We start from the raw sequence: 23,210 nt of genomic DNA, 5'->3' as shown, positions 1-23,210 counted from the left end.
TGAACCGTGTTCTCTGCAGGCTCTGATGGTACGTTCTCCTTGGGTGGGTCAAGAGCGCTCTTCCTGGGCCTGCACTCCTGGGGAGAAGCCCCGTGCAGTCTCAGCTGACGTCGGGTGAGAGAGCAACACCCAGCTCTGTCCTCTGGCGGGCAGCCCGGCAGCGGCTGGCCCGGTTCCAGGTCTGGTTCCACTTCTCCAGCCCCGAGCGGAGGCCCCCCTCTCTGGACTCCTCTGCCCTGGCTGCGTGGGTCAATTCTGCCCACGGTGCCTCAGGACAGTGTCTCCAGGAGGCCACAAGCATGGGCTCCTTCCTGAGTTTCCTGCTTCAGGGCCCCGGGCTTGCGCTGCCCAGACCTGGGGTTGTTCGGTCCAACTTTATGCGTGGCAGAGACCTGATCACAGCTGGAAGCAGAGTAACTCTGAAAATTACTTCTTTCGAGCCGTCTTTGTCTGATCCCATCATCCTGTTTTGCAGGGGCAGGTTCTCTCGTCTGAGTCTGTTGTCTGCTCACCCTCATCCCCGTGGCCTCGTTGAGCCCGTGGCTGGCTAGTGTGTTCCTGGAAGGACTGTCCTGCTGTGGTGGTGTTCAGTCACCGTCTTGTCAGATTCCTTGTGACCCAATGGACTGCAGCACTCCAGGCTTCCCTGTCCTTCACTATCTCCCGCAGCTTGCTCAAACGCACGTCCATTGAGTCCATGATGCCATCCCACCATCTCCTCCTGTGTCGTCCCCTTCTCCTCCTGTCCTCAGTCTTTGCCAGCATCAGGGTCTTTTCCAATGAGTTGGCTCTTCACATCAGCTGGCCAAAGTACTGGAGTTTCAGCTTCAGCATCAGTCCTTCCAGTGAATATCAGAGTTGATTTCCTTTAGGATTGACTGGCTTGATCTCCTTGCTGTCCAGGGGACTCTCAATTGGCTTGCCTCAGCTGGCTCCTCGGGTGGTTCAGCCTGGGACGAGTCTCACATTGTGGATTCAGGGTCAGGCTGCCCTGAGCACACCCCGTGGCCCTGGGCCAGCTTCCTTCTGTGGGCCTCCTCTCTCCCTGCCCCAGAGGGAAGGGACCTGTCGCTGGCTACCATCCAGGCTTCCAGGCAGAGACTGTGGAGCCAGTTCCCTGATGGGAGCACAGACCTCACCCTTGGCCTCAACCGGGTGCCCTCTCCTGCCCACGACTCCCAGGTGCCCTGACCTCTGCCTCCTCATCCCCGAGGCTACAGGCCTACCTGTGATGCTCTCACCTCGTTTTGGAGGAGGGTCGGCACATGGGTCCCCTCGAACTTTAACTAGACCCAAGTTATCGGCCTTGTTGATGCTCCTGTGCAGCACAGAGGCTGTGCCGCAGGCTGCAGGTGCTGTTGATGCAAGGGCTTTGGGGAGACTGTGGTTATCGTTTAGACGCAGGTGGCTCCAGCAGGGACGCAGCAGGAACAAAGGCCAGGCAGGGCCCACAGCCTGCGGACACATGGCTGTTCTGAGCCGGGATGTGTGTGCCACAGCTGATGAGATGGAGAGACTCAGAGCAGAGCAGAGAGGGCTCACCCCCCGAGGCAAAGACTGGGCCTCAGTTCAGTTCACTCGCTCAGTCATGTCTGACTCTTGGCAACCGCATGGACTGCAGCACGCCAGGCTTCCCTGTCCATCACCAACTCCCAGAGCTTGCTCAAACTCATGTCCATTGAGTCGGTGATGCTATCCAACCATCTCATCCTCTGTCGGCCCCTTCTCCTCCCGCCTTCAATCTTTCCCAGCATCAGGGTCTTTTCCAATGAGTCAGTTTTTCTCATCAGGTGGCCAAAGTATTAGAGTTTCAGCTTCAGCATCAGTCCTTCCAATGAACACCCAGGACTGATCTCCTTTAGGATGCACTGGTTGGATCTCCTTGCAGTCCAAGGGACTCTCAAGAGTCTTCTCCAACACCACAGTTCAAAAGCATCAATTCTTCAGCGCTCAGCTTTCTTTACAGTCCAACTCACATCCATACATGACCAGTGGAAAAACCATAGCTTTGACTAGACAGACATTCGTTGGCAAAGTAATGTCTCTGCTTCTTAATATGCTGTTTAGGTTGGTCATAACTTTCCTTCCAAAGAGTAAGCGTCTTTTAATTTCATGGCTGCAATCACCATCTGCAGTGATTTTGGAGTCCCCCCAAATAAAGTCTGCCACTGTTTCCACTGTTTCCCCATCTATTTGCAATGAAGTGCTGGAACTGGATGCCATGATCTTCGTTTTCTGAATGTTGAGCTTTAAGCGAACTTTTTCACTCTCCTCTTTCACTTTCATCAAGAGGCTTTTGAGTTCCTCGTCACTTTCTGCCATAAGGGTGGTGTCATCCGCATATCTGAGGTTATTGATATTCCTCCTGGCAATCTTGATTCCAGCTTGTGCTTCATCCAGCCCAGCGTTTCTCACGATGTACTCTGCATAAAAGTTAAATAAGCAGGGTGATAATACGCAGCCTTGGCCTCGGGCTACACCAGCTCACTTTCTGGTGATGCTAGGAGCCCCCGTGGTGCCGCCCCACCTGTGACGCCGTCTGCCCCCCAGCCTCGTGGCTCACCAGTGGTCTCTGAGACCTCCCGGGGTCCGCAGGGCCCTCCTCTTCATCCCTCCTGTGGGTCCTGGCAGCAAGGCAGGCGGAAGGCAGGGCCAGAAAGCGGGGCGCCGGGCACCCGCGGTGCCGCCACGCCCGTGACACCGTCTGCCCCCCAGCCTCGCGGCGCAGCTGCGCTGCCAGGTCCATGTGGAGCTGGCGCACATCGAGGAGGACGCGGACTGGCTGGAGCCCGCCATGGAGCACCTGAGGAAGGCCATGCTGCTGGACGGCCTGGGCCTCTACCAGGACAAGATCACGAGGGCCCTCAACCGCCTGCAGCTGTGCACCTTGCTGTACCAGGTGCCCACCCGTGACGAGGACAGGGCCACCATGGCCATCGAGCAGGTGCCACGGGCGCCACTCCTGGGGCGGGTGGCCTGGCAGGCCCCGAGGGGTGGGCGGGTGCCGCTCATCACGCCTCGTCCCCTCTGCAGGCGAAGAAGGCGATGCCCAAGGACAGCGTGCGCAAGAAGCGGGCGCTGCTGGTGAATGCGGGGCTGGCCCTGGCCCCCGACACCTTCCAGATCGTGCTCGACGGCGAGAACGAGGCCAAAGGTGCGCGGGTGCTCTCAGTGGGAGCGCCCGGGGCAGCCCCCGGCCCACCCGGACCTCCGCCTACATGGGCCTCTGTGCCCATGTGCAGCCGCCTGCCCCTAACCTGACTCGCAGAGCAGGGCGGGGGAGCCTGTCTCCTGGGCCTGCATGGCCCGCCCAGCGGGAGGCAGTGCCGCCTCCTTCCTTCCTGTCCTGCCAGGTGTGAGGGGCTCGGGCCCTGAAGGGAAGGTGCCCCAGACACACGGGGCTTGGTGCACTGCACCCAGTGAGGGCTCGGGCAGGAGAAGCGGGCTGACGGGCAAGGGGCTTCAGTGGGGTCTCTGCCAGCCAGCTCCTGAAGACCTCCTGGGCATGGGTGGCAGGCGTTGGGGGCCAGCCTGGTGGCTGCAGATGGCAATAATTCTGCCCACCAGCTGCTCTTGGCGCCTGGAGTCCCTTCCCAGACAAGGCACATTTAGGGAGACCTAACTTTCATGAAAAGATCAAAAAACGCCGGTGGGAGGCTCCGCCCCAGCCTGTCCCTAGTCCCGCGCGGGCTGGTTTCTGGCATGTTCCCTGGCCTGCCGCGTCAGCACCCCGTCCTGCTGGCCCCTGCAGTTTCCACCGGGAAAACCCGGGGCCGCTTCACTTACCTGTTCGCCAAGGCGCGGCACCACATGCTCAGCGTGGACAAGGCCGTGGGCCACCTGCGGCGCCTGGGGGGCCAGAACGACAAGGAGCGGTGAGCAACCTGGGGGTGCAGGGCCTCGGGTATGGGGGGGCGAAGCGCCGGCCCACCCTCCTGCCCCGCCCAGGCGGCCCCTGGCTGCTTCCCCGAGCGAGGTATGGCCCGCACGTCTGTGCAGGATACACATCTGGGCGGAGCTGGCCAAGGTGGCCCGGAAGCAGAACGTGTGGGACGTGTGCCGGACGGCCAGCCGCTTCTGCCTCCTGTACGACAGTGTCAAGGTGAAGAAGCCGGCCAAGTTCAAGCGAGGTGGGTCCCTCCAGCCACACATGGGCACCTGCGCCGGCGGGCTCTTCCCAGGCACTGGGGGGTCACTGTGGGGTTCACCAGAGCTCAGGAAGGGGTCATGGGGCCGGAGCCCACAGGCAGAGGCTGGGCAGGGGCGCACCTCCACCGTGAGCCCTGGGTCCGGCTGAGTCCAGCCTGCAGGTCTCTGGAAGCGGTGGTCTTGGGGATGGTGAGGACACAGGGGCATGCCAGGAGCCCCAGGGGGCGGAGACATGGGTGTTGCGGGAGCGATGGGGGCTTCTTGAGGGGCAGAACAGCACACGCAAAACCAAGAGCTGAGCTGTCTGTCGGGGAACCAGCTGGAGGTTTGCTGCAGCCAAGCTGGCTTGGGGAGCCCTCGCCGCCCCCAGAGCCCTGCACTTGGGAGGTCAGCCTCCCAGAGACACCGCCCCTTGCCCCGCCCCCTTCTCAGGGACCGTGCCATCCCTGAGAAGCACTTCAGGCTTTGACGGGTGGCACTCTGGTGTTTCAGGCAAGAAGAAGAAGGGCTGGGACGGCCCGGGGCAGGACTCCTGGGGCCACTCGGAAGCTGCCCTGCAGAAGCAGGCGTCTCCCACCCTGCTGCGCAAGTTCGCGGAGGTGGGCTTCATCAGCGCTGAGGTGCGTCTCCCATATGTGCACAGACGTGACCGTCAGCATCCAGCCTTGCTCCCCAAGTGGCCTGTTGCTTACTAAAGTTTTCCTCCATTCTTGGGAGGTTTTCTGGAAGAAAAATATGTCAAAATGTATTGTGAGGGGTGTTGATGTTCACTGTCGTTGAAAGGAGTGTCTGAACTGTGAGTCCCCAGCGATGTGGGTCCCGGGGGCTGGTTGGTCCTGGACCTGGACGTGTCCTGGCCCGAGAGTAGCTTCAGTAGCACTTTGAGCCAGGTGTGAGAGAGAAACCTGGCCTCTGCTGTCATCTCGGAGGCTGCTGAGGCTGCTGGGGACCAAGCCCCACAGCAAGCCGGCCCCCTCTGTGAGCGTGCAGAGACCCCTGGCCAGCCGGAGACCCCACGCCAGGCCAGGCGGGTGGTGCAGCAGGGGCCTGCGAGTGCACACAGCCGTGAGGCCGCTTGGGGTGGTTTGTTTGGGAGCGGAGGGAGCAACCCGGCATAACCCAGACAGACGCTCCCGGGCTTGTTCAGTGCGGGTCTGCCGGGCACCTCCTGAGGGCCAGGCCAGTGCTGTGAGAGGGCAGGTGAGCGGGCCCGGGGCGTCAGGCAAGGCGCCTGCCCCCATCCTCAGTCCCGTCACCCTGCCCAGTGGCCTCGGCCGCCTCCGGGGCGTCCGTGCGTGGCTGCAGAGGACAGGGGCCCCTGCGGCGTGAGAGGCACGTTTGTCTTGGGGGGCTGCATCTCTGAGACGCAGGTGTGTAGGGGGAAGAGACATCACCTGGGGCAGGGAGGGCCTGGGGTTAAAGGCCTGCAGGCACCATGCCAGTCCCTGCTCAGGGGCCTCTGGCCACTCCTCCCTCCGCAGGCCACCGTCCACCTGCTGCAGTCGGAAGGCGTGCAGCTGAACAACCGGCCCACGCCTCCCGAGGACATGAGCCAGCACCCGATGGGCTACATACCCGAGTGCCCAGAGGACAACGCCGAGTGGATCATGTACCGGTGGGGGCACTGCCCATGGGGCTGAGGGTGCTGCCCGCGGGGCTGGGGGTGCAAGGCGGGGGCTGGGGACGCGAGGCAGGGGCTGGGGGCATGAGGCGGGGGCTGGGGGTGCTGCCCGCGGGGCTGGGGACGCAAGGCGGGGGCGCTGCCCACGGGGCTGGGGACGCGAGGCGGGGGCTGGGGGCACGAGGCAGGGGCTGGGGGCACTGCCCGCAGGGCTGGGGGAGCAAGGCGGGGGCTGGGGGCGCGAGGCGGGGGCTGGGCTGAGCTCAGCGCTGTGAGGCAGGGGCCACTGCCCGGCCTGTCTCATGGCTCACACCGGTGCCCGTGTGGCCAGTCTTTCCTGTTACTAGTGGAAACAGGATGTGAGGGGGGTGGTGGTCACGGGGGAAGCTGTCCCGGGAAGTCTGTGATCGGGACGAGGGTCCTCAGGAAACCCGCAGAAGCCTCATCCAAGTGAGAGGCAAGAGCCGTTCAGTCAGGAGAGCGAGGTGCTGCCGCAGTACCAGTGCTTTGCTGTTTTCATCTGAAGTGAAGCGAACAGTGAATGTGGCCGTGAGTGACCGTCCGTGGGGCGTCGCGGGAGCCGAGGCCCTGGCTGCCCACTGACCTCAGAGACGGGCCTGCTCCACTGGCTGCCCCGGTGGCCATGCCCTCATACGTGCCCGCTGTGGGGGGCCTGCGTGCCCTTTGCCCGGGAAGGGCTCAGGGAAGGACCCCGACTTTGTGCAGACAGTGTTTGTCTGGAGGTTTCAGGGCACAGCCTGGGGCTAGGGCCGGGCTCCCCACACCTGGAAGAGGGCCAGGCCGCATCTGATGCACAGCTTTTGTATAGCCTGCCAGCTCACAGTGGTCTTGACATGTTTTAGTTTGTGAAGCTCAGTAGCAAAAGAGACACGACAGAGGAGGGACTGTAGCTGTCAAACCCCAGGCAGCTGCCGTCTGGCCCTTTACAATAAGGGTTCCCCAAGCCTCGGTCTGAGGCAAGCAGGTCCCGTGTCCATGTGGACCGAGGAGGGCGGCCTGTGAGTGATGGGCCGGGGGGAGCCAGCCACAGGCAGGTGCAAAGGTGGACAGGCAGCTTGCAGGCCTGGCTGGGGGTCCAGCCTCAGACAGGGATGGGCAGGGAGGTGGGAGGGCCGGGGGCAGCCAGGCAGGTCCTGTCCTTCAATAAGAATGACGGGCAGCCCCGACAGGGCAGCCTTCTGAGCCCCGGCTCCAGGGACAGCTTCTGGCTGGTGTCTGAGTGCCGGCTCGGGCAGAGTCTGGCTCCCGGGCAGTCTGGCTCCCGGAGGCCTGATGCACGCCTCCCGCAGGAGCTGGGTCGAGGGCCTCTCACAGTACGCCATGAACTGCTGGCTGCGCTCCGCCGACATCGGGCGGGAGATCCAGGAGCCGTGGGTCGTGCAGAATGCCGTGGTCTACGTGCTGAATCACAACCACCACCTCATCAAGGCCGGGCGGCAGCGGGAGCTCCTGGACGCCTTGTACCACCTGCTGGGCATCATGAAGGCCGTGGGCCACAGCGGGTGTGTGAGGCTGCCCAGGCTCCGTCCTGCCGCTGCCAGAGACCCTGGGCTTCAGGCTGCAAGCCGGGGGCAGACATGTGTCCCCTCGGGGGAGGGGCGTGCGGGGCCACCGGCACCCGGCAGGGATGGGGCTTCTGTCTTACTGGCCGTGTACCCCAGACAAGACACGCACCCCCTCTGAGCCACAGGGCAGCATGGGGGGATCGCTCGGGCGCCCTAATGCCCACACGCAGATTCCAAGCCTGTCCCAATCTGTTCCAAGCAGAGGGATTCTGGGAAAGGTTGGCAGAGGCCAGAGTCTCACAGAGACAGGGCTGGAAACTGACCTGGGTCCCTGTGTTTCTTTATCCGGGGGAGAAAAGTCAAAGCATTAAGTCAGGTCAAAGGTCAAGGCTTTCCCTCACGATGAGCTTTTGAAGCCTTCTTTGTGTTTTTTGTTGGTTTGGCTTTTAGTCTAAACACTCAGATTTAAAGGTTTTTGATAGATCCTGAAGTAGGAAGGCTGGAGTGAATCAGGACCCAGAGATGTCCACACACGAGCACACAGCCAGAGTGGGCCATGGGGCAGGGGCCTGCCTGGTGCCCTCGGCTCTCCTCTGGGCACCAGACCCGGCAGGGTCCCCGGGACCGTGGGTGCTGGGGGGGGCAGTGCGTGCCTCTCCTCAGGCTGTTGTCTGCCTCTGTGCTCATATAGATCAGACGTGTTTGCTGGTTCTGGCAGTTCTGGCACTGAAACTTTTCAAAGAGAAGCAGGGAGATTCTGGCCCAAGCCTGCTTACCTGGCACCCAATGGAGGGCCTGCTAGACGGCCCAGTGGTGGGCATGCGCCCAGGCCCCGCGGACTCCCTGGGGGTCCCGCCCATGCAGCACAGAGGTCGCCCTGTGGCCGGCCTTTCACAGCGCCACCACGGCTCCCCCTGGGGCGGCCTGGCCTGGACGTGCTTGTCTTGCAGGGACTCGCTGCTGCTGGCAATGCTGTGTAGCGCACTCGCGCGAGGCCTGATCATCCCCTGGATCCCAGCCCTGGTGCCGGAGAAGGCCAGGAAGCAGGCGCGCTCCAACCCGCTCCACACGCCGCTGGACCCCGAGGCTGCCTCTGAAGTCAGGGCCGCCGTGGAGGTACCTATGCCCAGCAGATGCAGCGGCGCGGGGAGGGCAGCTGAGGAAGTGAGGCTGGGGGCTTCTCAACTGCCTGCAAATGGGGCTGGGGGCGGGGGGCTGGGTGGGCGTGCTTTCTCTAAAAATGAGGACTCTGTAGGGTCAGAGACATCCCTGCATGGCCCAGCCTGCAGAAAAATACGATGTGAGGCTGGAGAACAGGGCCAGTGCCGGTTCAGAGCAGGACACTGCAGAACCAAACACAAAACGCAGACCCCGGACAATGTCAGTTCCACAGTGACCGGGGCGGGGGGATGCTTATCCCCTGACTTTACTTCCCGGTGGCGTGGACTGGGGTAGCCATCCCAGCCAAGGAGGATGGGAGTGATGGCGCTGACCAACACCTGGTGACCACCACCCCACTCGAGTCCACATGAAGGAGAATGAGTTCCCACCTGAGTCCACATGAAGGAGAGTGAGTTCCCGCGGCTGCCCTGAGTCTGGGCCCAGAGCAGCACCTCCTGTGGGGGTATAAAGACCACCTCTGCCCTGTGCTGCGGGCCTGGCTGTGACACAGGATGGGGAGAAAGGTCAAAGGAGCTGCCATGTCAGGCTGCAGGGGCACCTGGACCCCAGGCAAACTGGGCCGGCTGCAGTATCTGGGAGGGATGGCAGAGCTGGGCGGAGTGGGTGAGGGCTCGGGCAGAGGCCAGAAGGCAGCGACTTGTGAGGCTCCAGGGATCCCACCAGACAGGGAGGGGTGAGCCTGGGCTGCCCTTGCTGGTGCCTGTCCGATGGCTTCCAGACCATCCAGGAGAGCAGGGCATGAAGCACGACTGTTCTATGGCTGGGTATCTGGCAGGAAGAGCCAGGCCAGCGTGCCCATGGAGGGCAGGTGACTGGATCTGGGATCAACCATGCCCTCTGCTGTGGGGTGTGATGGGAAGGGGTCTTCCCAGGCTAGCCTAGGAAGGGGGTGTCCTTGGCCAGGCTGTGCAGAGGAACAGCAGGGGTGGACCTGTCAGCCCCCTGGGCTTCAGAGCTGCAGGGTCCTGAGCGGTTCACGAAAGACAGGTGTTCATGTTATACTTTTGGGGAAAAATGAAACCTCAGAAAACATGGAGCAAAATGGGGCCCGTGGTTAGTGCACGGCCTGGTGGCTGCAGGGGCCAAGCCTGTGGCCGGTGATGGGGTTCCACCCCCAGTGACACATAGGGAACCATGGCCTCAGTCACGGCAGGCAGGGCAGGGAGCACAGTCCTCGCCGTGTGCCCAGAGCCAGCATCAGCCACTGGGTCGCAGTCTGTGGGGACCAGCGGTGCTGTGGGGGCCTGATGGCAACACCAGGGGCTGGGCTCGCCGTGGGGTGAGGGCACGAGAGGACGTGGCCGCAGCCGCTGCGCCTCATCGCCTCGGGACTGGGCCTGTGTGGACCACTTTGCCGGCTGGACCGAGAGCCAGGTCCACTCGTTTTTGCAGATGGGGTCTTGGCCCGGGTTCCCTGTTTGGATTCAGGTATTGTGAACAAGAGCCCCTCCATTTCAGATCTGCGAGTTTGCCCTGAACCTGACCAACGGGATGGAGCCCGAGGAGGTGGTGCCCGTGAGTGCCCGGCAGCAGCTCATTGCAACGTGGGTGAAGGGCAAGCAGCTCCTGCAGCAGCAGATCGGGCCACGGCTGGGCGTGGAGGAACAGGTGCTACGAGCGGCCTGGGGGCGGGGCCTGTTGGGGGCGGGGCCATGTTGGAGGCGGGGCCGTTCTGGGGGCGGGGCCGTGCTGGGAGGCTTCCCGGCTGGAGGCTGTGTCCTGACTGTGGCTGCCATCCCTAGGGATGGGGCAGAAGGCTTTCTCGAGCTGCCTGCCACAGCCTCCCCTCCTTCCTCCAGCCGATGGCCGTGGTTCTAACTGTCCACCAAGAGTGCTGGGCTTCTGGGGCACTGTCCACCTGCTATGATACCTCACTTTGGCTTATCTGGAGGCGCCAGGCCAGAGGGGGCGCCCCCTTGGCAGGGCCCTGCAGCCCTTGAGCCGTGAGCAGAAGACCATGGGAGTGAGGGATGGGGAGCATCTGGGGACCCAGCAGACGGGGCAGGACATGGATGGAGCCCACGGGAGGCTCCGTTGGCCCAGCTGGACCAAGACACACTGGTTCAGGTGGGAAGTGAGGCTGGCGAGAGTGTGGCCCTCAGGGAGGGGCATCTAAGCTTGGCAGGAGCGAGCATGCATTGGAGCTGGTTCAAGGAGGTGGCCCGCAGGCACAGGGCCACCCGCTGTGCCTGCCAGTTGCCCCCCCATGTCTGGCTGGGTCAGCTAGCTGCCCAGTCACCTTAGGGGCTGCAGTGCCTGCTTCCGTTTATCTCATGAAAAGATAACTTGGAGACAGGAAGGAAGGAAGGGAAGGGAAAGCCGCTCAGTCATATCTGACTCTTTGCGACTCCAGGGACTATACAGTCCATGGAATTCTCCAGGCCAGAATACTGGAGTGGGTAGCCTTTCCCTTCTCCAGAATATCTTCCCTACCCAGAGATCGAACCCAGGTCTCCCGCATTGCAGGCGGATTCTTTATCAGCTGAGCCACAAGGGAAGTCCTTGTAGCTTCCCTTGTTGCCAAGTCTTTTGCTTCCCTCATAGCTCAGTCGGTAAAGAGTCCGCCTGCAATGCAGGAGACCTGGGTTTGATTCCTGGGCTGGGAAGATCCCCTGGAGAAGGAAATGGCAACCCACTCCAGGATTCTGGCCTGGAGAATCCCGTGGACAGAGGAGCCTGGCAGGCTCGGGGTCAGAAGAATCTGGCACCACTTAGTGACTAAGCCATCTTGGAGACAGACTTTCCCGCTAATCGCTCCTATTGTCGCTGAAGAGCTGCTGTCACACGGCTCACGTCCCAAGTGTCCCAGGCCCTCCAGCCCCCGGCCTCACGGCCTCGGTGCCTCCCTCCCATCAGAGCACCAGTGAGGACATCAACTGCACGACCCGAGTTCTTGTCGCTCTGGAGATGTACTCCTGCAACGGGCTGGGCCTCATGGACTTCACTGTGCCCCCCTTAGCCCAGGTAGGCGTCCCCCCACCCTAGAGGTGTCCCCTCCTCCCACAGATGTGTCAGCTCATATCCCACAGGTGTCCACCCCCCCACAGGTGTCCCCCCACAGGTGTCCCCCCCCCCACAGGTGTCCCCTCCCCCACAGATGTGTCAGCTCATATCCCACAGGTGTCCCCCCCCACAGGTGTCCCCTCCCCCACAGGTGTCCCCCCCCACAGGTGTCCCCTCCCACAGGTGTCCCCCCCCACAGGTGTCCCCTCCCCTACAGATGTCACCTCATATCCCACAGGTGTCCCCCCCACAGGTGTCCCCTCCGCACAGGTGTCCCCTCCCCCACAGGTGTCCCCCCCCACAGGTGTCCCCCCCCACAGGTGTCCCCTCCCCCACAGGTGTCCCCCCCACAGGTGTCCCCTCCCACAGGTGTCCCCCCCCACAGGTGTCCCCTCCCCCACAGATGTCACCTCATATCCCACAGGTGTCCCCTCCCCCACAGGTGTCCCCCCCCCACAGGTGTCCCCTCCCCCACAGATGTCACCTCATATCCCACAGGTGTCCCCTCCCCCACAGGTGTCCCCCCCCCCACAGGTGTCCCCTCCCCCACAGATGTCACCTCATATCCCACAGGTGTCCCCCCCCCCACAGGTGTCCCCTCCCCCACAGATGTCACCTCATATCCCACAGGTGTCCCCTCCCCCACAGGTGTCACTTCATATCCCACAGGTGTCACCTCTTCCCATAGGTGTCCCCTCCCCACAGATGTCACCTCCCCCACAGGTGTCCCCTCCCCCACAGATGTCACCTCATATCCCACAGGTGTCCCCCCCCACAGGTGTCCCCTCCCCCACAGGTGTCCCCCCCCACAGGTGTCCCCTCCCCCACAGGTGTCCCCCCCCACAGGTGTCCCCTCCCCCACAGATGTCACCTCATATCCCACAGGTGTCCCCTCCCCCACAGGTGTGCCCTCCCCCACAGGTGTCCCCCCCCACAGGTGTCCCCTCCCCCACAGATGTCACCTCATATCCCACAGGTGCCCCCTCCCCCACAGGTGTCCCCTGCCCCACAGGTGTCCCCTCCCCCACAGGTGCCCCCTCCCCCACAGGTGTCCCCTGCCCCACAGGTGTCCCCTCCCCCACAGGTGTCCCCTCCCCCACAGGTGTCACCTCCCTCCAGGTGTCACCTTCCTCCCCCAGCCCAGGTCCGTGTCACTACGTGTCTGGTGGGCATATCCGGGGGCTGTGCCCTGACAAACCTACCCGACTGCGGGTGCTTATTTGAACCCTGTTGTTGAGACAAGGAACATGGTAGAGGGCCGAGACCTGTGCCGGGGTCCCACCCACGTCTTCAGCACAGCACTCACCCGCCTCCAGCAGCGCCGAGGTTCCCTCAGGGCCTCCGAGTCTGGTTTCCTGAGGGCTATGTCTGTGCTTCTCCACACTCCGCCCAGGGCAGGGCCGCCCGTGTGGCAGGAAGGCAGTGTGGACCTTGGGACATTTGTCTCCGACCTGCCAACCCACCTGGGCTTGGCCGAGGTTGGCAGCTAGTACTTCACCCTCATGGGTGGCTCAGCCAAGACCAAGTGACCAAGGGACCCGGGGGAGGCCAGCTGTGTGCTGGCAGCGGAGACATCCCCCGCTCACAGACACCCCCTCCTCCACGCGGGCAGCTGGTGAAGATGGCCTCAGAGTGCACCTGGTCTGACCTCCTGGTGGAGTTGCAGACCCTGATGCGGCTGACCCACTTCACCTACATGGCCCGGGACCACGAGGCCACCATGGCCTGCTCACAGAAGGCCATCCAGATGGGCATCAAGTACCTTCGGACCTTCAATCCGTGAGTCACCCTGGGCCTGACCTGTGCCCCCGTGATGAGGCATCTCCACCGGGGCTCACCCCCCACCAGACAGGCCCCACAGCCGCCCCACCCCTCCCAGCCCCATGTCTGCCAGGGCGATACCTCATCCGGGGGCCCTGGGAAGCCGTGCTCAGCAGCATCCTGGGGGCAGAGAGGTGGAAAGGGTCTCACAGCTCAACCCATGGCTCCAGAGGGGAAGCTTCATTTAAAGTGGTTTTGAGCCGGTGACTTAGGACGCCAAGTAAATTCAGAAGTAATTAAATGGTGATTACAGTGAAAGGAAAATGTCCCCCGCCCCTAACCTGGCTCCTCTCTGCCTGAGTGCTGCTGGCAGCCGGCTCTCCAGGGCCCCCGTGCCGTCCGGACGCTTCCTCAAAGCCCCGTGTGTGGCCCTGTGCCCCAGGCTCCCTTCAGCTCATAGGTAGTCAGGGCACTCAAGTCTTCCTTCTTTGCTATCATGAGTATTTCTGCTGTAAAGACGGTTTTCCTTGAGGCTCTTCTCTTCAACTTATTCCCTGAGTTTATTTCCTAAAAGAGGGGGTCCTGGACCCCCAGTCAGGAAGTCATCCATTGTGGCAGCACGGCTAGGCTGGTAGCGCACGGCCGGATCCAAGTCTTCGCTTGTGAAAGATTTCCAGACGCCGCACCCTGGCCTCACTGCAGGGTGAGGTGCATCAGATGGGGCCACGGGCTCAGGGAAGATGAGGGGGCGGCCAGCCCAGGTGCCCAGTGTGGGGAGACAGAGAAGGCACAGGGGTAACACACAGAGTACCCGGTTGCCCGGCGGGACGTCTGACACCAGGCAGGGACTTGGAGTTCTTCTCGGAAGTCTTCCTGGGGTCCCCCCAGATACTAGCATCCACTGACCACTGTAAAGCTGTGCCCATCAGCAAATAAGCCGCATTCATCACGCGTGAACTGAGGTTTCTCAGAGTTTTAAAAGGTTTCAGCTTTAAAGAGAACACCAACAGGAAGAAATAAGGAAAATTGCTTAGGATGAGAGTGCCATAATAATATAATGGCCAGCTATCTCCCAGGAAAGGTAGGTTCATTCAGGGAACGGCAGAAGAATTGCACTTCGGTAAATGCAAACTTTGGTGGACGACAGAAAATCCAGAAAACAAGGAGGGGCGCTTGCGTTTATATGGAAAAGGGGTGTCAGGAGGGCCTGCAGTGACCGGAGTCATTGGAGGAGCTGGGGGTCTGAAGTGCAGAAGGCTTCCTTTTGGCTGGCTGTGACCATCTCTACTGGCTGGGCTGTCACAGAGTGGGAGGGGCGGAGGCACTTTTTCTGCCTCCATCTGGACAGTAAGTAGAGGCACCTGTCTGGGGCGTGTGGGTGGGGCGCCCTCCTGTCCCCAGCGTGTCGCGGGGGTGCCTTCCTCACTTGGGCGTGTGGTGGCGGCGCCTTCCTGTCTGGGGTAACTGAGGTGCATGGGGGCATGGGACCTCCCCCACAGGCCTGGCCCAACTCAGCTGTGGCTGAGCCCTCTGTGATTCATTCCACAGATCATCTGATGATCTGAATGAACATTAAAAAAGTAAATAATTTCCAATATCTTGAGAAGATGTAACATTTAAAAATTAAAATATGGTATTATGGAAAAGGACGTCCCTTGTAGCTCAGTTGGTAAAGCTTCTGCCTGCTGTGCAGGAGAGCCGGGTTCAGTCCCTGGGTTGGGAGGATCCCCTGGAGAAGGAAATGGCAACTCACTCCAGTATCCTTGCCTGGAAAATCTCACAAACAGAAGAGCCTGGTGTGCTGCAGTCCATGGGGTCGCAAAGAGTCGGGCACGACTGAACGACTAACACTTACTTATTATGGAGAAGGAATAAGAAGGAAACGGATTAAAGAGCTCTTGAGAATTAGGTAATTTCTGAAAGTGAAAGTGAAAGTAAAGTCAGTGAAGAACTAGAGGATGAAGTGTGAGGAAATCTCTCAGAAAATATATAAAGAAGGACAGATGGAAAACGTGACAAAAAAGCCGGAGGATGTGTGGGGACTGTACTGGAGACCCAGCCCCCAGCTGTCGGGATTACAGGAAGAGGGAGGAAGGAGTTCCTAAGAGAGGAATTAAGGAAAGAGTGGCGCAGGAGAGTTCCCTGAGCAGGGGACTGACTCTCACGACTGACTCTCCAACGCTATGGCCAGTGAGAAGAATGAAGAGATACTCACGTCCAGATGCATCACAGGATAGTCAGGTGATAAGAAGGATATCCTATAGCTTTTAGAAGGAAGCTTATCTGCAAAGAAGTAGGAAATAGAAATGCAACCGTCTTCTCAGGAACCATCAGTTGAAGCTAAAAGAAAACAGAGTGGTCTAAGTGGAAGTAGATTTCTACATGTAATTCTAACTCACCCAAACTTTCAGGCATCCGGGTAAAGAAAGTTACTTTTAAACAGAAAACATGTTTGCCATACATCTGTTTCTAGAAAGTTACTTGAGGATACACTCTGGAAAAATGAGGGAGTAAACCAAAAGAGGAAAAGATTTTGGATGCTGCAGATAAGAGATTCAATCCAGAAAAGTTGCCGAGCTGTGCTGCTGGCTGAGGGCCACCTCTGCCAGGATGTAGGGGCAGGACCAGAGGAGCAAGAAGGGAGAAAAGGCAATTGGAAACGCCAGGAAACAGGAAAGTAATATACTGCTTGACTCTTCAGTGAAACACGTTGACATCATCATGGTGTTTATTGATATTTCTGTGTTAGGACTAGCATTTTGACAAAGAAGATTTATCCATGGTTACCCAATAAAATGTAAGGGCTACCAGTTTTAACAGCACAGAAACACAGGGAAAGCACAGCTAACATGCTTCAGCAGTGGGGAGAGGATGGTGTGAGGCCGCGTCTGGGGAGCTGGGAGCAGGACGTCACTGGAGGTCTGCAGGGCACTCCGAGGCACAGAGATAATAAAGGGGGAATAAAAGCAACGCCAGGGCCAGTGTGTTAGTAAGTCGGGCAAAGGGCAGAGGACGGTCTGAGGAGGATACTCCGTGTTCTCCACGGTGAGACTTCTGTCGGTTGTGTGTAAAATTCATAAACCGGGAAACCAAGAAGGAAGCCCCTTTTTGGAGAGCTGAAGAGGGGGGTCAGCTCTTGCTGGGAAGCAGACTGGGCGCTGGGTGGAAAGTTCTTAACCACGTAAGGGTGCCACCTTGATAAAAATTCAGAAGCTGATTTTAAAAGAAAGAACAAGCTAGGAGGAGAGTCAGCGCCGCTTTGTCTTCAGGGATGAGGCTGACGTCACTGCTTGTTGCAGGCACGGCAGGGCTTATCAGGGCCCGCCGTGGCAGGGTGCCCGTCCATCTTTGTTTCATCAGAGATTCTTAAATTGAGTTTCATTTCAAAACAGCAACTCCTAGCGTAATAAACTAGGCTATAAATATAAATGTTTACATATGGCAGTAAAGGGCAGGTTGTATGAGACTGAAAGTTTGATTTTCACTGAAGACCTGTGAGAACTCATTTGTAGACTCCTGCTGCCCTCTCGTGGTGCTCGGTGCCACTACACTCAGTGGGGCCACCCCTCCCGGGGCTTGACCGTGGACTAGACCCTTCTCTCAACCCACATGAGCACCGGCTGTGTGCAGGCCTGGAGCTGGGCGCTGGGAGGCTGAAGGGCGTGCCACACTTCACATAACCCTACTGGCCGCTCAAAGCCCTGGCCCTGGCCCTAGTCAGCAAGATCCTCAATCAACTTCAGCCCTGTGGCATGTGCTGCAAATGATTCACCTTAAAAAAATGTATACACGCACACACACACATACACATTTCAAAATTTTATGCTATTTTTTTTTCTATTTTGAAGTTATATAAACTGTGGAATTGGTCACAGAGTAATTTTTATGATGGCATTTCACAACAATAGTGCAAATAGTTTTCAGATCTTGGTGAAAAATAGTGCAGTTACTAGTCAACCAGTATTCTCACATGGACACATGGCACACAGTGGGGCTCACACGGTTGTGCTCTTTGCGACCTGTGGACGGCAGCCCGCCAGGCTCCTTTGTCCATGGGATTCTCCAGGCAAGAATACTGGGGTGCGTTGCCACGCCCTCCTCCAGGGCAAGTGTGTAATTACCAGAATCAGTTTCATGTTTATGCTCTTAATGTAACATATAAACTTCACATGGGTCCCTAAAGTAAACCAACATAGGTTACCTTTCTACTTTGTTTAGCATCTTTATTTAACAGAATCATCATGACTGTTGGGTCTTTATATGAATTTAAGTCACTTTTTCTGCCAGTTCTAGCCATGACACATAATGGATCTCATATGCTTCTGCTATTAAAACAAAATTGTAAAACTTGAGAAAATACATGAAACGTCTGTTTCCAGACACTGGCCAGCAGATGGCCCAAGGCAGCACTTCCTGCAGGAAGAGACCATCAGCCGTGAACCGCACGTGCAGCCTCTGCCTGGGGTAGGGAGGTGGAGGAGCCCGGACAGAAGAAACAGCGAGAGGGCTGGAGATCAAAGCCGGGGCTGCCGGGGCGGCTGGCCCCCACAGGACGCGGGGCGGGAGGAGGCTCCTGGGGAGAGAAGACGCGATGCATGCCTGGCAGAAGCCAGTGACAGAGATGAGGGAGTTCCTGGGCCGACCCAGGAGTCAGGGAGCGCCCGCTGAACCTCCCCTATTAGGAAGAGCAGGCCTGAGGGGCAGGGCTGTAAGGGCTCTGTGAGACGTACCCTGAAGCCTGACCCAGATCTCAGTCGGATAAGGATGAGCCACAAGGAAATTCACTGGCTGCCAGCTGCCAGGGTGAAACCCAATCTCCCTTTAAAGAAGGCTATCTCAGCCACGCTCTGAACAACACAGCCCCCCACCCCCAGTGCCCAGCATGGCAGCAAAAGTCGCTAGACACATGGAAAAATGAAAACGTGTGGCCCAGGAGAAAAAGCAGCCAGCAGACTCAGACGTGACACAGGTGTTGAAGTCAGCAGACGATGGACTTAAAACAGTGATTATAAATACAAGAAAGAAAGGATTTTAATAGACAAATTAGTGTATAGGTGGGGAATTTCAACAAAGAAATGGGAACTATAATAAAGAACTAGGGAAAATTCTAGAAGTGACAAGTATGATCTCTAGCATGGACACATCACTGGGAGGGCCTGGACACTGGTCAGCAGACATGGAAACCGAAGCACAGGAAGAAAGGCTGAAAAACAGGAGCAGCGCCTTCGGGGGAGGGGGCTGCAGCCGCCCCAGTGCTGGTGGGGTCTTGGAAGGTCAGAGGGCAAGGTGGAAATTGTCTCAAACTGAGTTAAAGATATCGACATAGAGATCCAGGATTTTCAGTGAACCCCACGCAGGATAAACATATAAAGGAAACCGCACCTATATTTATTGTAGTCAAATCGCTGGACTACACACTCAGAGGTGACAGGAAAACCCTGAAAGGAAGGTGGAAGGGAAATAGATACATCGCACACAGGGATGAGATCCAAGTTCTCATCGGGAGCAATGTAGCCCATTTTAAGTGGTAAAAAAGAAAAAGCCTGGTTGATCTAGAGCTCTATGTACACCAAAAATAGTCTTCAGTAAATGAAGGCAAAATCAAGACATTTTAGATTAATTAAAACTGAGGGACTCCATCCCCAGAAGAGCCACCGCAAAACACAATGTGCTCAGAAGGTTGTCCTGCCTGAAGGACGGTGGTCCCTGATGGAGACTCCACTCGGGAAGCAGCGACAAACGCCTGAGTGGTGGACGAGTGGCTGAGCGTGCATAGTTCTTCCCCGCTTCAGTTCCTTAAAAGACACTCGACTGTGTGCTGTGCTAAGTCGCTTCAGTCATGTCTGACTCGTTGTGACCCCGTGGACTGTAGCCCACCAGGCTCCTCTGCCCATGGGGATTCTCCAGGCAAGAAGACTGGAGTGGGTTGCCATTCCCTTCTCCAGGGGATCTTCCTGACCCAGGGATCAACCCCGCATCTCTTACATCTCCTGCATTAGCAGGCCGGTTCTTTACCATCCGCACCACCTGGGAAGCCCTTAAAAGGCACATGCTGTTTTAAAACAAATACATGTAGTGCTATGAGATTATTGACAAACGTGGAAGTCAAGTGTGTGACGGTGACTAGAGAGAGCGGGCTTGAGAGACACACGCGTGTGGTGGTCTCCTGTCATCACACGCGTGTGGTGGTCTCCTGTCACCCGTGCAGGGGCGTGACGTCAGCTGACCAGACTGTGGTTCGTGAAGGGTGTGCACTGGGATAACTGGAGCCAGCACTACAGACACAAGAGAACAAAAGCTGATGATGGAAAACCCAGTGGAGAAGATAAAGCTGGATGCTAAAAAATATTCGATTAACCCAAAAGGGGGTGGAAAGACACAGAACATACGAGACAAAAGGAACGCAGCGAAGTGGAAGGTTGAACCTGAGCACGTCAAAGAAGGTATTAAAGTAAACAGACCAACACTCAGGTACAAGGCGGAGGTTACCCCACTGGACGCAAAAAGCAAGACCCAACTGGAAGCCGTTTTCAAGAGAGACGCTCCAAATACAGAGACACAGAGGAACAGTTTAAGGGGAAAGAAGACGGACTCCGCCGGCCTCAGGTGTAAGGAGCACTGGTGGGGCTGCAGGAAGTGTGATCAGAGACAAGGTTCAACCAGCAAGAAAACGTAAACCCTAAGTGTGTGTACAACGGCAGAGCTTCAAAAATCAGAGAATTAGACACACGAGAATTACAGCTGCGGCTGTCCACAGTCATCCCCAGAGGCGGACAGAGGAAAAGGGCGCTCAGCACGTCCCCAGCCGTGCTTGACAGACTCTCCCCACGGACCCTGTCCTGGTCTTCAGGTCTCCCGGACGCCAAGGACCACTCGGGTGGCTCTCCCCCACCTCCCGGGCTACGGAGCCAGCTTGCCATTCATCCCTAGAGTGGACTTGACCGGGCCCTGCAGACCCTGATGCTTGCAGGCCGAGGAGCAGCCTCCTTCTCCCCTGGACTCCTGATGGACAGGGTGGCCGAGTAGCTGGTGGCTCCTGCATTCAGGTCCCTGGCTTCAGGGTGTCCCGGCCATGGGGAGGTGGGTCTCCCCAGGAACCAGTGCTTTTCTCCTGGAGTGAGTCTGCTGCCCCCAGGCCAAGCTGCAGGAATGCACGTCTTGTGAGTGCACAAGCCGCTGAGAGGAGAGCGCTCGTGGCACCTGATGTTGCAGAGTCTGAACTGTAGGCTCTCAGTTCTCAGCGCAGAGCGAAGGCCGCTGAACAAGGCGTGCTCTGCGGCCTGGGGACAGGGCCCCCTTGCTCCCGCAGGGCCGGACCTCATCTGGGGCGGGGCCTCCTTCCACTCACATTGCCGCGCAAGACACCCTACAAAGTAGCCATTCAGACATCAGTTTATGATTCTGTCTCATGACTCTGCGGGTTGGCTGGACTCAGTGGTTAGTTCTGGTTCCGGGACGTTCACGGGCTTACTCTGGACGCCCCCAGCACCCTCCCCCACCAGGCGGCTCCTGGGGCTCTCCCCTTCTGCAGCACCTTCCCGGGAGCCCCCTGTGAGCGAGGCGCTTGTCTGTCTCCAGGGTGGAGGTTCAGCTGCTGGCGGAGATGCTGAGCTCGGTGGCCTGCATCCAGGGCAGGAGCATCATGGAGAACCTCAAGGGGCGGAAGCAGCTGCGCCTGGCGGCCGCCAAGGCCTTCATTGAAAGTGCCAGGTGCGCCTCGGCTCTCCAGGGCCACTCACCATGGGTGGAGATGCTGGGGACCACGGCGCATGGTGTTCCGTGGGACTGTCCCCGAGGCCCTCCCCTCCCCGGGGGCCCTGTGGCCAGGGTCATCTCCTGCCCCGTGCAGCGATCCCCAGTCCACCCCCAGGATCCCAGGCGGCATGAGTGGCTGAGCTGGGATGGGCCCAAGAAACCGGGAGCGGAGGGTGGTGAGCGGTCACAGCATGGCTGCGGAGGATCCCGCCCAGGCCCTGCGGAGCTGACCTGGGCTCCCACCCCCAGCGCCAGTCTAGGCCAGGCCTTCCCCGCAGGTTTGCAGGCATCGCAGGGAGCAGTGCCCTGGTGATGCTGGCCGCCCGGCACTACTGGAACGCCTGGCTCCCGCTACTGTCCTCCGCCGGCAGCCGGAAGGAGTGCAAGAGCGCCACCCAGAGGATCATCAGCATCATCAACAAGACGGAGGCCGGGAAGCAGGTGCTGGGGCGCCCCTCGTCCTGCCTCCTCCTGGGGAGAGGCCGGCGCCGCGGAGCCATGAGGGCGAGGAACCCGGTGGCCGCCTGGGGCGGGGGCGTGACATCGCTGAGCCCGCAGCGGGGCAGGCAGGCGGCCGCAGGGCCTCCCGCCCCCTCACCGAAAGCTCCAGTATGAGAGAGGAGAGGAGGCAGGCTGGGGGCACAGACCACCCAGGGCCCAGGGAGGCCCCCCGGGGGAGGGAAGGCATCTGGGGCCCCTGGGGCACAGCCTCCCCGCTGCCCCGTCATCATGTGGGAGGGCGGTCGAGGCCCAGGGAGCGGCTCAGTGGCCGGCACTCAGCGCCACGCAGCTGTGACCTTCTCATAGCTTTATTGCGTTGAGGGGTTTCCCCCCACTCCTAGTTTTCTGGGAGATCTGATGAAATTATTTCGGATTTTGTCAACTGCCTTTTCTCCATCAGTTGAGATGACGGTGTGGTTTTCTCCTTTATTCCTTGTATTAATGCATTCTTTATGTGGGACTACCCTGTGTTCCTGGGATAGAGCTCACTTGGTCATGGTGAATAATGTTTTACCATATTTTTGGATTTAATTTGATTTCGGCAGTGTATTTTGTTGAGAATTCCTGCCTCTATATGCATAAAGGATATTCATGTATCATTTTCTCTTCTTGTGATGTCTTTATCTGGACCCCCTGTCAAAGTAATGCTGGTCTCATAGAATGAATTAAGAGCTATTCCTTCCTCTTCAGTTTTTTGAAGAATTGAGAAGGATCTGTGTGGTTGTTTTCTAAAATGTTTGGTAGAATTCACCCATGAAGCCATCTTGTCAATTCTCCTTATTGGGAGGTTTCTGATTACTGAGTCAGACTTTCCTGTTAGAAGTTTGTTGAAATTTTTTATTTCTTCTTGAGTCAGCTTAGGAGATTTGAGTGTTTGGAGGGATTTCTCTGTTTCTTTTGTGTTATCTAGTTTGTTGGAATAGAGTTGCTAATTGATTGATAGTCTATTGATACGGCAGTTTCTTCTGTCACTGTAGGGCTGATACTGTCATTTCCACTTTCGTTTCTGCTTTAGTAACCTGTGTCTTCTTTCTTTGTCTGTCAGTCTAGCTAAAGGTCTGTCCATTTTGTTGATCTTGCATTGTTTTTTTCCTGTTATTTTCTGTGCTCTATATTTAGTAACCACCCCCAACTTTGGATTTAGCTTTTCCCCCCACATTCCTTAAGGTGTAAAGTTAGATTGTTGGTGAGGTCTGTCTTCTTTCTCAATGCTGGCATTTGCAGCAATGATCTTCCCCTGAGCCCTGCTTTTGTCGTGTCCCGTAAGTTTTCCTGATGTGCTCTTGATCCCGTTGATTTAAAGCTGTAAAGCTGCCTCGGATGCGTTGTGTCATTAAAAGCCATAAGCTATGTTGAGAGGCCGGTCTGTGCATATGCGTGTGTGCCTGTGTGTTCTAAGTCACACACAGGCATTGGTTCTAAGTCACTGAACCTTGAACTGGAACAAAATGTGATTCCACTTCTTGGGACCTGGTATTTCAGAAATTTAGCTGTGATTTCCATAATTCGATATGGAGCCAAATGAAAAGCAGACTGCTGAAATAATGAACCGCAGCTTTGACGTCTGCCTTGCTCCTCTGTTTCTGCTTCAGGAGAAAGGGGGGGCGCTGCTTCTGCACCAGTGGCCCACGACCGACTTCCAAAGCGGAGGGATGACGGAAGGGAGCTTCCGCCCAGGTGTGTAGGCTGGGGAGCGCCCTGCTTTCAGAGTC

The 23,210-nt window shown here is 58.3% G+C and overlaps 1 protein-coding gene across 1 annotated transcript in view; it reads left to right on the top strand.

The window, feature by feature from the left end:
- The window catches only part of CFAP46 (cilia and flagella associated protein 46), a 99,983-nt gene that overhangs the window by 23,336 nt on the left and 53,437 nt on the right, over window positions 1-23,210 (top strand). The window contains exons 12-25 of the mRNA XM_055560336.1: window positions 2,716-2,944; window positions 3,034-3,154; window positions 3,752-3,875; window positions 4,000-4,130; window positions 4,642-4,769; window positions 5,631-5,764; window positions 7,081-7,293; window positions 8,247-8,412; window positions 9,937-10,086; window positions 11,335-11,442; window positions 13,094-13,260; window positions 20,821-20,952; window positions 21,276-21,438; window positions 23,091-23,175. Coding sequence (XP_055416311.1) covers window positions 2,716-2,944; window positions 3,034-3,154; window positions 3,752-3,875; window positions 4,000-4,130; window positions 4,642-4,769; window positions 5,631-5,764; window positions 7,081-7,293; window positions 8,247-8,412; window positions 9,937-10,086; window positions 11,335-11,442; window positions 13,094-13,260; window positions 20,821-20,952; window positions 21,276-21,438; window positions 23,091-23,175 — 2,051 coding nt within the window. The remainder of the gene's footprint in view (window positions 1-2,715; window positions 2,945-3,033; window positions 3,155-3,751; window positions 3,876-3,999; window positions 4,131-4,641; window positions 4,770-5,630; window positions 5,765-7,080; window positions 7,294-8,246; window positions 8,413-9,936; window positions 10,087-11,334; window positions 11,443-13,093; window positions 13,261-20,820; window positions 20,953-21,275; window positions 21,439-23,090; window positions 23,176-23,210) is intronic.

The sequence above is a fragment of the Bubalus kerabau genome, chromosome 22, assembly GCF_029407905.1.
Source record: "Bubalus kerabau isolate K-KA32 ecotype Philippines breed swamp buffalo chromosome 22, PCC_UOA_SB_1v2, whole genome shotgun sequence".
In the NCBI taxonomy this organism is placed as follows: domain Eukaryota; kingdom Metazoa; phylum Chordata; class Mammalia; order Artiodactyla; family Bovidae; genus Bubalus; species Bubalus kerabau.
Note: the sequence above shows the minus strand (reverse complement) of the source record. Positions and strands in the feature narration are given on the sequence as shown.